Source organism: Cervus elaphus, chromosome 15 (assembly GCF_910594005.1).
Source record: "Cervus elaphus chromosome 15, mCerEla1.1, whole genome shotgun sequence".
NCBI lineage: Eukaryota > Metazoa > Chordata > Mammalia > Artiodactyla > Cervidae > Cervus > Cervus elaphus.
The window spans coordinates 28,552,086-28,565,398 of record NC_057829.1 but is presented as its reverse complement, the minus strand read 5'-3'; the positions used below and the strand labels follow the sequence as shown (position 1 = coordinate 28,565,398).

The window sequence follows — 13,313 nt, the reverse complement described above, 5'->3', positions numbered from 1 at the left end:
GTTTCATAGCTTTAATTGGAAGATTTTTATGATTCAGTTCCCCAAACTCATCAGATTAACATAATTCAATTATATACAACTTGGAGGGGGAAAAAAGCAAACATATATGCTCTGGAAAAAATACTAGTGAAGAGAAAAGTGTGAAATTTGAATCTGCACCTTTTCCAGGGGCGCCAGCTGCTCTTTGAGGTCTTCTAATCTTTCAATAAGCTCCCTTTCCTTGTTTAACTGGTGCTGCTCGATGCAGAGCGTTGTGTACAGCTGCTGGACCAGTGTCTTTACATCATTTAGTGTTGCTGCATTTTCATGGCTTAAGAGGTCTGAAAGAAAAGATTATGTTTTTTAAAAATTTAAACCTTAATTCAAGGGCCCCCAATCTCTGGGGCAATAGACCAGTACCTCCTGTCAGATCAGTGGCAGCATTAGATTAGAAATAAAGTGCACAATAAATTAAATGGGCTTGAATCATCCTGAACTGTCCCCCCCAACCTCCCACTGCCCTGGTTGTGGAAAAAATGTCTTCCACGAAATCGGTCCCTGGTTCCAAAAAGGTTGGGGACTGCTGCCTTAAAGAGTTGCTATTCCGAGGGCTATTAGTGGTAAGAACAAGGCAGATTCAGCCACTATAGGGAATCTACCTGCAGTGCTAAATTGAAGGAAAGGGATAGTTCCTTTTTAAAAAGGAAGAGTCAATAAATCCTAGAAAGTAAGTTCCAAATTTGGGCAACTTGAAAATTTGGAAGCCAACATCCACCATTATACTGTTGGAAGTGTAAATGCTACAAGTAATAATAATCTTCATTAGATAAAGACAAAAAATTTAAAATAATATGTTAAAAACTAGTAGAGAAGTTTAGAATTAATCTGATTATTATCATGCTTATTAAAATTTTGATCTATAATTTATCTGTGGTCTTGCCATTTTAATTGGTCATTTTTTCCCTTTAGTAACTAACACTTGAGGGAAAAACATACAGTATTTTAAATTTGCAAATACAAAGGTATAAATAAAAATATCATCATCCTAATAATCTTAGCCTCTATATACTTTCCCCCTAACATATCAATTTTTATTTATTCCTTTTGGGCAAAGACATGGAATAGCTGTATGGGTCTCAATATCAAGCTTGAAAGAGCATAAAGTCATGAGAATGACTGAAAAGGTAAATGATTAAATAATTCTTTGATTCAATATCCTCTTCTGTGAGTAACATGTGTTTCCAGAACTCTAAAAATTATGTCTTGAAAATTTAATAGAAAGCCAGCTAATCTTAGCTGTCAAAGAATTTTTAAAAAAGCACCCAAGTAAAGCTTCTGTTTTAGAATCTTATTAGCCTTAAACGTGACATTCTGTTAACTGGAGCAGAAGGTCAGCCTTCTTCTAAATCAAAATCAGCCATGGTCAGAATTAGTCATGCATTATATATGGAATTTAGAAAGATGGTAATGATAACCCTATATGCGAGACAGCAAAAGAGACACAGATGTATAGAACAGTCTTTTGGACTCTGTGGAAGAAGGCGAGGGTGTGATGATCTGACAGAATAGCATTGAAATATGTATATTATCATATGTGAAACAGATCACCAGGCCAGGTTAGATGCATGAGACAGGGTGCTCAGGGCTGGTGCACTGGGATGGCCCAGAGGGATGGGATGGGGAGGTGGGAGGGGGGTTCAGGATGGGGAACACATGTAAATCCATGGCTGATTCATGTCAATGTATGGCAAAAACCACTACAATATTGTAAAGTAATTAGCGTCCAATTAAAATAAATTTTTAAAAATTAATTAATTAAAAAAAAAAGAAAATTAGGTATGAATGGAGCAGCTTAGGTGAAACTCATTTTAGATTCCAGTATAATTTCTCTAAAAATTTGCTTCCACATCTTCAGAAAAATGTACATTTTAAGTACAATGCAGTGAAAAGAGCTCTGAACTAAAACCAGGAGTCCTATCTAACACTTGTGCCACCCAATACGGTAACCTCTAACTACATGTGGCTGTTGAACACTTAAAAGGTGACTATACTGAACTGAGATGTACTCTAAAGAAAATCTACACCACAAAAAAAGTCTTCATATAAGAATATAAAATATCTCATTAATAAAGTTTTATATTGATGATACATAAAATGAAATAATCATAGTTTGGATACATGAGACTAGTTTAAAAGTTATTAAAATTAATTTTACCATGTCATACCATGACATGGATGAAACTTAAAAATCACATGCAATGAAAGAAACCAGATACAAATGGCTACATATTATATGATTCCATTTATATGAAATGCCCATAAGAATTGATGCTTTCAAACTGTGGTGCTGGTGAAGACTCCTGAAAGTCCCTTGGGCAGCAGGGAAATGAAACCAGTCAATCTTAAAGGAAATCAACCCTGAATATTTGCTGGAAGGACTGATGCTGAAGTTCCAAGACTTTGCCACCTGATTTGAAGAGCCAACTCATTGGAAATGATTTTGATGCTAGAAAAAATTGAGGGCAAGAGGAAAAGGGGGTGACAGAGGATGAGATGGTTGGATGGCATCACTGTCTCAATGGACATGAGTTTGAGCAAACTCAGGGAGACAGTGAAAGAGGGAGAGAAGCCTGGCGTGCTGCAGTTCATGGGGTCTCAAAGAATCAGACACAACTGAGCGACTCAACAAGAGCAACAACAGCAAGCGGCTGTTGAGAGGTGAAAAGTGGGAGCTGACTGCTATTGGGCATGCAGTTTCTTTTGTGATAATAAAAATGGTCTAAAAGTAAAAAAAAAAAAAAAAGAATTAGTCATGTGTGTATTTCAAACATTCTTCAAGGTTGTCCTTCACTAGAGTTATCACAGAAATTCAATCAATAAAAAATTCAAAACAGAGTAGCAAATTGGATTAAAAAAGAGCTGATACAGTAATATGGGCTATAGCACCTAGCACAGTATCTTGCATACTTCAATGAATGTGTGCTGCATTAATGGGAAAAGATAAAAGCAAGAACACCTTGAGCTCGAGAAGTCATCTGTGTCAACAGGGTCTGTTCTGCACTAAAGCTGCAGCTCACATTCACAAATGATTCTACACTTTCCGAAGTTCCAAAAACAGAAAACTGCACTCTGGAATGTCACAGTAAAGTGGTAAAGTCCACGCCTCCTGATCCCCAGGCCTAGAACTGAGTTATAAGGCTTTTATTATATCAATATTAATATTTTCCTGCAAGCTCAGTCCTCTTTCAAAAAGATAATTGTTTAGGTATGTATAAATTATCTATGGTTAACAAAATCCTCTCACACATATTCTCATAAATATAATCCATAATTTACAAGTGAGGAATTTGAGTTCTTCAATGGGCTTCCCTGGCGGATCAGTGGTAAAGAACCCACCTCCCAATGCAGGAGACGTGGGTTCAATCCCTGGTTCAGGAAGATCCCTGGAGAAGGAAATGGCAACCCATTCCAGTATTTCTGCCTGGGAAATCCCATGGAGAGAGGAGCCTGGTGGGCTACAGTCTATGGGGTTGCAAAAGAGTTGGACACAGAGACTAAACAACAACAACAGCAGCAATTTGAGTTCTAAAGAGATAAGATTAACAAACATTTTTGTATTAGGTACCAATAACCTGAGATATGCAGATGACACCACCCTTATGGCAGAAAGTGAAGAAGAGCTAAAGAGCCTCTTGATGAAAGTGAAAGAGGAGAGTGAAGAAGTTGGCTTAAAGCTCAACATTCAGAAATCTAAGATCATGGCATCCGGTCCCATCACTTCATGGCAAATAGATGGGGAAACAGTGGAAACAGTGGCTGACTTTATTTTGGGGGGCTCCAAAATCACTGCAGATGGTGACTGCAGCCATGAAATGAAAAGATACTCCTTGGAAGGAAAGTTATGACCAACCTAGACATCATATTAAAAAGCAGAGACATTACTTTGCCAGCAAAGGTCCGTCTAGTCAAGGCTATGGTTTTTCCAGTGGTCATGTATGGATGTGAGAGTTGGACTATAAAGAAAGCTGAGCACTGAAGAACTGACGCTTTTGAACTGTGGTATTGGAGAGTCTCTTGAAAGTCCCTTGGACTGCAAGGAGATCCAACCAGTCAATCCTAAAGGAAATCAGTCCTGAATATTCACTGGAAGGACTGATGTTGAAGTTGAAACTCCAATACTTTGGCTACCTGATGCAAAGAACTGACTCTTTGGAAAAGATCCTGATGCTGGGAAAGACTGAAGGCAGGAGGAGAAGGGGACAACAGAGGATGAGATGGTTGGACAGCAACACTGACTTGATGGACATGAGTTTGAGCAAGCTTCAGGAGTTGGTGATGGACAGGGAAGCTTGGTGTGTTGCAGTCCATGGGGTCACAAAGAGTCAGACACAACTGAGCAACTGAACTGAACTGAACTGAGCTATTCACTACAGAGGCACATGCTCAATCGCTTCAGTCATGTCCAACTCTTTGCAATCCCATGGACTGTAGATGGGCAGGCTCCTCTGTTCATGGGATTTCTCAGGCAAGAATACTAGAGTGGGTTGCCATTTCCTTCTCCAGGGAATCTTCCCAAACAAGGGATAGAACCCACATCTTCTGCAGCTCCTACATTGGCAAGTGGATTCTTTACCACTGAGCCACCTAGGAAGCCTCACTGTGGTGGGGAAAAATCAAATATAAGCTAGTTTCTCTCCTTAATGAAACCTCATAATGATAGTCACAAAATTGCAGAGCTAGAAGGGAGTGGCAAAAGATCTGACTGATTGTCCAATGACTTTTATTTCATGCTCTTTCCTTTTCTATTTCCACTTTCAAATCATAGTTACACTTAAAAGTGCTTAGCAATCCAGGGAGGGAGGAAGGGAGGAAAGAAGAAAGGACACAAACATGCAAACTAAATAGACCCTCTCATCTTCCTTTTCCTAATGAAGCATAGACGTTAATGATCAAATATGTGTCATCAATCATAACCTGAAAATCTATAAAATCTGAAATCAGGCTTGGTATTTGTTTCATAAAAAAAGTCAGTTTCTATTAAAATGTCATTCACTGAAGACATTATTTTAAAACTAATATTCATATTATGAGTTCTGCTGTGTAGAAAATTTATTTTTTATTTCAATCTTTTCTTTCATGGCTTCTTTTGTATTTTATGGTATAGTCAGAAACATTGCTCAATCCAAGTTTGTTTCTCCGTTGATTTTTTTGGTTACAATAAATTATAAAATAAGTAGTTAAGTGAATGGGTACATACATTTATACACTCATACAGTAGACAGCAGCTACGAAAAAGAATAAGGAATTCTTTATGCTCTGGTAGTTTAAGGTTTTCAGAATACACTGTTAGGTAAGAAAAGCAGTCTGGTGGTTTAATATCCTGACATTTAGTTTCACTGGAATGATGTTTCCCTAAATAGCCCCAATTCCCCAAAATTCCCTGTGTGGTTCTGAACTAGAGTTGGCCACAGAGAGACTTAAGTGAGATTCCGGAAAGTAGAGAGAAGCAGAAGCCCTGCAGAAGCTCTGAAGGCAGTGAGACAGGTGCAGAGGTGCCTGGAGACGCCAGCGTGTACCTGCTCTCCCTGGCTCTGCATCCAGCTCTTTATTCTCAACTGCCACCTCTGATGATTAACAGCAAATTCACACCTACAGCCAGGTGCACCTTCTAGAGCTGTGCTGTCCAAAACAGTAGCTGCTTGCCATGTGTGGCTATTTAAATTAATTAAAGTGAAATAAAATGTAAAATTCAGTTTCTCGTTCATACCAGTCACATTTCAAGTGTTCAATAGGCACACAGGACTGATGGCTACCATACTGAACAGTGCAGAAATGGAACATTTTCATCATTACAGAAGTTCTGTTTGATAACACTGTCTCAGCTACTTCTCCACCAGCCCTTTTTTGCTAATTCTCCTTAACCTAAGAGTTAAGCAGAATCTCCAGGTTCCCTGGCAAGCTTTCATTTGTCCACATTTGCCACCACTTCAAAATTTGTACCTTTTCTCTCATCTTCCAAGCTCCCCTTTACAGACTTTTACTTCTTTACATTCATCTACAACTGTATAGTCTCATGCCTATAATAGATCTTTTATTCCATATTATTCAGAGCTCTGCTTCCCCAGTTGAATCCTGACTGACATATGCAGTATGTATGATACGCTATTTTTTGCATAAAAAGGGGAAAAGATTATGCATTCACACTTGCTTATGAATGAACTGACTATCTCTAACAGGAAGCATAAAAAACTAAGAACAATGCTTGCTGGTAAGAGGAGAAAAGGGTGGCTGGTAAAACAGGAATGAGAAATTTTTTCCTATATATTTTTAGACTTTGGGATTTGAACATTGTGAATGTATTACGTATTCAAAACAAATAAGATTTTATGTGCTCCAACATACCTTCAAACAGCAATGAAAAGATTATCAAATGATAATTCATAGGAGATCAATTTTACAGATTTCCAGTTTTAGACCTGGCTGAACAAAGAGCTGTTATCTTTCTGACCAGGTATCAGAAAAGCCCTGGCAAACTCAGGGGACTTAGCTTTATTTTGTTAAGATTTTCCTGACAGGGAGAATATGCTTCCACGGTATTGTCACGGAAGAGAAAAACAACTTCAAACCCCTCAACCCTGAAAAATCTGCCCACATATTTGGAGATGAAATTATAGGAAGAGAGAAGATAAATCTGCTAATGGCTTAACAGAAACACTTCTGGACGACTTGAGTATGCCTCACTAAAAATGCAGTTAAGATGTTTTTTAATGTTTCTGCACATGCCATCAATGCCAGGATAATTAAGGTACACAAAGATAGAGAGATGTGCAAAAATAATAGGGGTTAAACAGTCTTTTCAGCTAGTATAATGGTTTGGAAAAGACTCTGGCTATTTGAGTCACTGGTATTTGGTTTGTTCAACTGTTTCTCTCAATTATTCACATTATTAGGACAGAAGCAAGGTCTCCAGTATCCTCTGGATGGATAAAAGAGACAAAGGGCTCAGTGGTGCCAATCAAAATGATTCTTCTTATTATAAAAACTTTCAGACTCTTTGCAGCCCCCATGGACTGTAGCCCACCAGGTTCCCAACTCCATGGAATTCTCCAGGCAAGAATACTAGAGTGGGTTGCCATTTCCTTTTCCAAGGGATCTTCTCAACCCAGGGATTGAACCCAGGTTTCCTGCACTGCAGGTGGATGCTTTACTGTCTGAGCTACTAGAGGAGCCCCAAGATGAAGTTTAAAACCATCTAATTGCTAAAATAACTACTTCTCTCATCCTGCAGAGGTCAGAGGGGGAATCCAGCCATATATAGCTATGGTAACCAAGAGAATGCAATGGAACTTGCAACTAGCCTTGCTACTATGACCTGCCCCTTTGTTCCATTTCAGCTTTTTCCTGTCTCTTCCCTCCAATTTTGGTGTTAGGTATAAGAGTTGTTAGTACTTAGGTATCTATGTACTATGTAGTACCTGTGATCTAATAACTGTATTAGGATCTAATAACCATATTAGATCCTACATGAATAAGTTCTCTATCCTCAGTGCCTGGTGAAGTGTGTGAAGTTAAAGTTTACTGGTGTACAACGTTCATAGAGCATTTTTAGTTCTAAAGTGCTACCCGAACACAGGGAAAAGAAAAACAGGAGAGAAAAGCGAAAATTAAAGGAGGGTAAGGAATGAGTAGATAAAACTGTGTGTCAAGACTTTAAAAACTATTCTGGTGCTCACTTTGGCAGCACATATATAGTAAAACTGGAATGATACAGAGAAGATTAGCATGGCCCCTGTGCAAGGATGGCACGCAAATTCATGAAGCGTTTCATATTTTTCTGTATCAACCTAGAGGGGTGGGATGGGGAGGGAGACGGGAGGGGGGTTCAAGAGGAAGGGGACATATGTACACCTATGGCTGATTCATGCTGATGTTTGACAGAAAACAACAAATTCTGTAAAGTAATTATCCTTCAATTAAAAAATTAATTAAAAAAAAGAAATCTGAAAAAAAAAAACTATTCTGGGAAAGTTTTCCTTCATTAACTATTTTAACTTTTATTAGACAAATTATATCTTTCCATCTGCTTGACGTATATACAAAATCCTAGTGTTCTCATTATCTAACACCCCAAACCTAGTGCTTTCAATTTATTTTCTCCATTTGTGAGTGAAAGTTGCTCAGTTGTGTCCGACTCTTTTCGACCCCATGGACTATACAGTCCATGGAATTCTCCAGGTCAGAATACTGGAGTGGGTAGCCTTTCCCTTCTCTAGGGGATCTTCCCAACCTAGGGATTGAACCCAGGTCTCCCACATTGCAGGCAGATTCTTTACCAGCTGAGTCACAAGGGAAGCCCAAAAATACCAGAGCAGGTAGCCTATCCCTTCTCCAGAAGATCTTCCTAACCTAGGAATTGAACCAGGGTCTCTTGCATTGCAGGCGGATTCTTTACCAACTGCGCTTTCACTAAAAACAGTTACAATGTTGAGACCAGTAGGCTTACTCTTCTGGATAAGCAGCCTCCCTGTCAATACAGAAATTCAACTGCTTTCTTACTGAATGTAACTGGAAAAGAATGGTACCTTGAAGGCCCACATTATCTTCCTCAGACAGGGAGAGGAAGATAATACAATGGGAACACGACCTTGTGTGTGTGTGCTGAGTCACTGAGTCGTGTCTGACTCTCCGCGACCCTATGGACTGGAACACACCAGGTTCCTTCGTCCATGGGATTCGCCAGGCACAAATACTGGAATGGGTTGCCATGCCCTCCTCCAGGGTATTTTTCTGACCCAGGGATCAAACTTGCGTCTCCTGCATTGGCAGGCAGATTCTTTACCACTGAGCCACATGGGAAGCCCTAAAACTTACATTTTTTCAAAAGAAAAAAATACTTAGTTTTACTATTTAAAACTATTTAAATATTTTACTATTTAAAACTACAGTTTTAAAAGTTAAGGGGAAAAGTGTTTATAAACTTAAAGGAGTATTATTTAAGCTTCTGTGAAAAATGGTATATAATGACTGAATCTCTCATTGGCTAATAAAGCAAAGCTGAGAGAACTTTGATGTCTAGATTTAAATATTAAAATTATCTTTTTAAGTTCTATAATAATGCTGCTAATGAGCTTACCAAATTTCACATTTCAATTTACAATTATCCCATGAATTAGAGACTCCTGACCCTTGCAAACTTCACGTCTGTCTTCTAGCGAAGGTGGACAGATATTCTACAGTTCTGAGGTATAGGTAAGTCAAAGAGTTATATATGGCTACCAAGTTGATTATCAAAGAATCAAATATAATTTCTCCCCTTTTCGGTTTTTACCTTTATTTTCCTTATTCAACTTGAGAATAGTCTTATTAAAAAAAACTAAAACATATTCATTTCTATTCAAAAAACACAGTATCAGACAAGATGGTTGGAAATATTCATTGATTAAAATACCTCTAGTTTTTGAAAACATAACAGATGGAAGCTTGTATCATTACTTCCCTGATCGTTATACCTTACATAAGACTACATTATTCAACTTTTAATATTTTAGTGAGATTCTATTTCCTTTGGATATATACCCCAAAATGGGATTGCTGAATCATGTGGTCGTTCCATGTTGGTAAAAGGGTATTAATTTTATAATTATAAGATGAATAAGTTCTGGGGATCTAATGTACAGCATGATGACTATAGTTAAAACTGTAATGTATACTTAAAAGTGGCTAAGAAAGTAGACCTCAAGTATTCTCATCAAAAAGAAATGGTAACTGTGTGAAATGATGGAGGTATTAACTAATCTTACTGTGATAATCACTTCTCAATACCTAAGTGTATCAAATTATCACACTGTGTATCTTAAATGTACATAATATTATGTGTCAATTATATATCAATAAACCTGGGGAAAAAATAAAGAGCAAATTTAAAAAACAACAACAACAAAAAAAGCTAAGTAAAATAAGGCCTGTACTTCTGCTATTTTAGAGAACTTTTCTAGTTCAAGAATCAGAGAATAAAGAAGAAAAACGTATTAGCATAGCTAATATATATAGCTAACAATTCTTGGTTTACATGTTTAGTTATTCCAACTTAATAAAATCTGACTTAGTAATGTCTTACTATTTAAAGGATACTTTAACTCACTTAATTCACTCAATATAGAATGATTACCTAAGTCAACAGGTATGAAAAAAATCACAGGACCTTCCCTCTGAGCACTTGAAAAGAAAAAGGATTAAGAAGGATTCAGAGAAGACAGAGATCACTTCTGGTTGGCTGGGAGTCAGAGAAAGAACAGGATCATGAAAGGCTTCATGGAAGACTTGACATTGATGACTGTGACATGAAGAAATGGGAAAAAAGGGAAAAGGCATCTCAGAGGAAAGGTGAGCAAACACTAACATGGCAAAGAATGAGGACATAGTTCAGGAAAGAAGAAAGAACACACAGTGGAGGAAAAGTAGCATGACTTAAAAGGAAAAGAGAAAAAATTTAAAGGTAGAGGCAGACCAGGTTTTGAGGAAGGCGTTCAATACTTAGGCTTTTACTTTTTCTACATTAGGGACAATTCACAAAAGAAGAATGGAGGGGACTTCCCTAGCGGACCAGTAGTTAGGAATCTGTGATTCCACTGTAGGGGGCACAGGTTTGATTCCTCGTCAGGGAACTAGAATTCTGTGCAGCAAAAAAACAAAACAACACAAAAAAGCAGAATGGAAAAAAACAAATGTCTTGGGAAGCTGATGGACGCAGTGATGGTAGTAGGAGGGGAATTAACAACAGCAGCAAGCGACTGACTATCAAGGCAACGAGAGAAAAATGACCAAAAAGACATACTTCAAAATGCTATTTCAGAGGGTTATTTAATACCATCAGTACTGTCCAGAGTCACATTGGAGAGCAGGGTGAAAATAAAAATCAGTAATACTGATTGTCTTTATTCAAATTTTTGATGTTTTATCATGAATTTTTTGCATTAACTTTGGTTTTTAACAGTAGTTCTTGAAAATATTTGATTACTGAGTTTCCTGAGTTTCCATGTTCTTAGAATCTGCACCTAAGGCAAATATCCTAACTTTTTCACACAAAAGCATATACATGTCAGAAGTTCCCAAGACCTATTATTGTACAATAATTGACTTTCAGACTGCTAACCCCTAGTCATCAAAAAAAAGGGGGGTTAATTCCTGTTACATACATTTAAGAGGACAGGGAGTTCCATAATTTGTTTACAAAAGGTTCCCCAAATAACATTAAAATAATGTTACTTTTAGCTTAATGGAGGGAAGGAGTTTAACTTATGTAGAACACTTCTGGTTTCTATGTTTTAGTCAGTATACTAGCCAAGTGCTACCTATATGTAAAACTTTGAGTATTCTTTGAATACTGTCTGTTTCTCAAGTTTATCCAGGGAAAAACAAAGTTCCTTCCAAAAGCCCTTCTCATGTTTCTCTGACCTTATCAAGGTTACTTTTTACCTCTCTTTGGTGGTCGTACATGATACGTTAAGTCATTAATGACCAGCTTAAAGTCGTCAAGGAGGAGGAGGTCTATTCCTGTTGAGGCAGCAACTCGAACGCCATCTGTGAAAAATTTAAATGTGAAAATTTTAATTTGTCATATGTCCATAATTATTCAAGAGTGGTCAGGAAAGAAAGCAATCCTCAAAATAGATTTTAAAATTATGTCTTTTAAATTTCAGTTAGCTTTTTGCCTTATCCCCAAACTCCATGCGAAATAAAGCTTATATTATCTGAGGCTTTTTGTTTTCATGGCCTCAAGTCTGTTAAGATTTAACAACGTACTTTTCTGGCAGAACTTCATGAACAAATGAAATAATTACATGCATAGGTGTCATCTGGAAACCTAGGGTCACTGGGAGAGCTGCATGGATGTCCACTTGTCTATGATGGAAATTGATTGTTTAAAAACAAACATCTTCTAGTATATGGAACTTTGCAGTATAATTACTGATTAGTTGCCAATAATTCAGTAGGGGCAGATGCTAGGGTGAGCAAAGTACACCAAGTTCATCTATTAATTATGAGTTGAGAATTAAGCATATTTAAACTACAGGGACTTACTGTACTAGGCTTTTATGTTTTCTGTACATTTAGAATTTTTCAAAGTGAAAGTGGTAAAAATGTAAGGCACTTAAAAAATAAATAAATGAAATGGATGTCATGTCAAGTGGGAATTTTAGTGCCTTATTTTCTATTACTTTCAAATCACATGTCTTTATTTTATAAACGTTTATGTGAAAGACATGAAAAGATCTAAAAAGAAGTCCTAATATTTCATATCTTCAGAGATGATGGCTCAACTACTGGATAAGTTTATTCTATACCTAAGGTAATGACAAAAGGTCTCAAAAGTATAAAATGTGATTGATGGCTCATCTTTGCCCATGGCATTATATGTGAGGTGCTTTTGAATGAGATCCCTGTGTATTAATATACACCCTTGCTAAAACTGAACAATCATATTCTAAAAACTGGGAGAGAAATCACTGCCTCTCCTGACATTTGCTAAGCAAAAAATTATGTCCCAAAGTTAAAAGCATGGGATTCATTTGCAGCGCGCGCGCGCGCGTGTGTGTGTGTGTGTGTGTGTGTGTGTGTAGAAGCAGTTTAGAGGGGGAACAAGGGGTGGGTGGAAATGAATAATGAAGGTGACTATACCTGGTGAATAGATTGCAACTCTGTCAATTCCCCGATCCTCTTCTTGTAGTTGTCGTAAAAACACACCAACAGAGTCTGAGATAGGTTTGAGTGTGAACTGACAGCGTTCACGCCGGGATGGTAGCCTCACAGATATCACAGGTAACCCATTTTGATACACCACTGTCACATCTGAATGAAAAAGACCCATAATCATATGATAATCAGATTTCATTATAAGTTAAAGTGATATTATTAATCTTCTTAAATGGGGGTTTATTATTATTAGTGTGGTTTAAAATGTTTCCAAAGGTTCAAGAATATGCCCTTTAGCTTTAACTGAAGATTCTGGGAATTGGCTTATGGAAGATTATATCTATCACACAAATCACTTTTCAGAAAAAATAAAATATGCAGAGGATTATCTTTTAAGTGGGTCAAGAAGAGGCTTTCCCAGAAATCTGAGGTAAAGTTCTTGGTATTGGTGAATATAAACCCTGATTCCATTTACTAAAATTTTATTAAGTAGCCAGAGATTGGTGGGCCAGATTCTATATCCTGTAGGAGAAGGCTCTTGGGAGCCAGAGCTTTCAAGGATTCGTGGGGAATAACATGTGAACGTATACTAATAAGTAAGACTTACTCAAGGACAGCAACTCTTATTTATTGTACATATA

At 37.4% G+C, this 13,313-nt stretch overlaps 1 protein-coding gene and 1 non-coding gene across 2 annotated transcripts in view; one reads left to right on the top strand and one right to left on the bottom strand.

Moving 5' to 3' along the window:
• MCU (mitochondrial calcium uniporter) overlaps positions 1-13,313 on the bottom strand; it is a 206,310-nt gene that overhangs the window by 15,488 nt on the left and 177,509 nt on the right. The window contains exons 3-5 of the mRNA XM_043925016.1: positions 12,658-12,828; positions 11,455-11,559; positions 160-320 (exon numbers count right to left, since the gene is read on the bottom strand). Coding sequence (XP_043780951.1) covers positions 160-320; positions 11,455-11,559; positions 12,658-12,828 — 437 coding nt within the window. The remainder of the gene's footprint in view (positions 1-159; positions 321-11,454; positions 11,560-12,657; positions 12,829-13,313) is intronic.
• LOC122709706 lies at positions 7,705-7,813 on the top strand. The gene has a single exon (XR_006345680.1). It is a non-coding gene; the product is annotated as a U6 spliceosomal RNA (small nuclear RNA).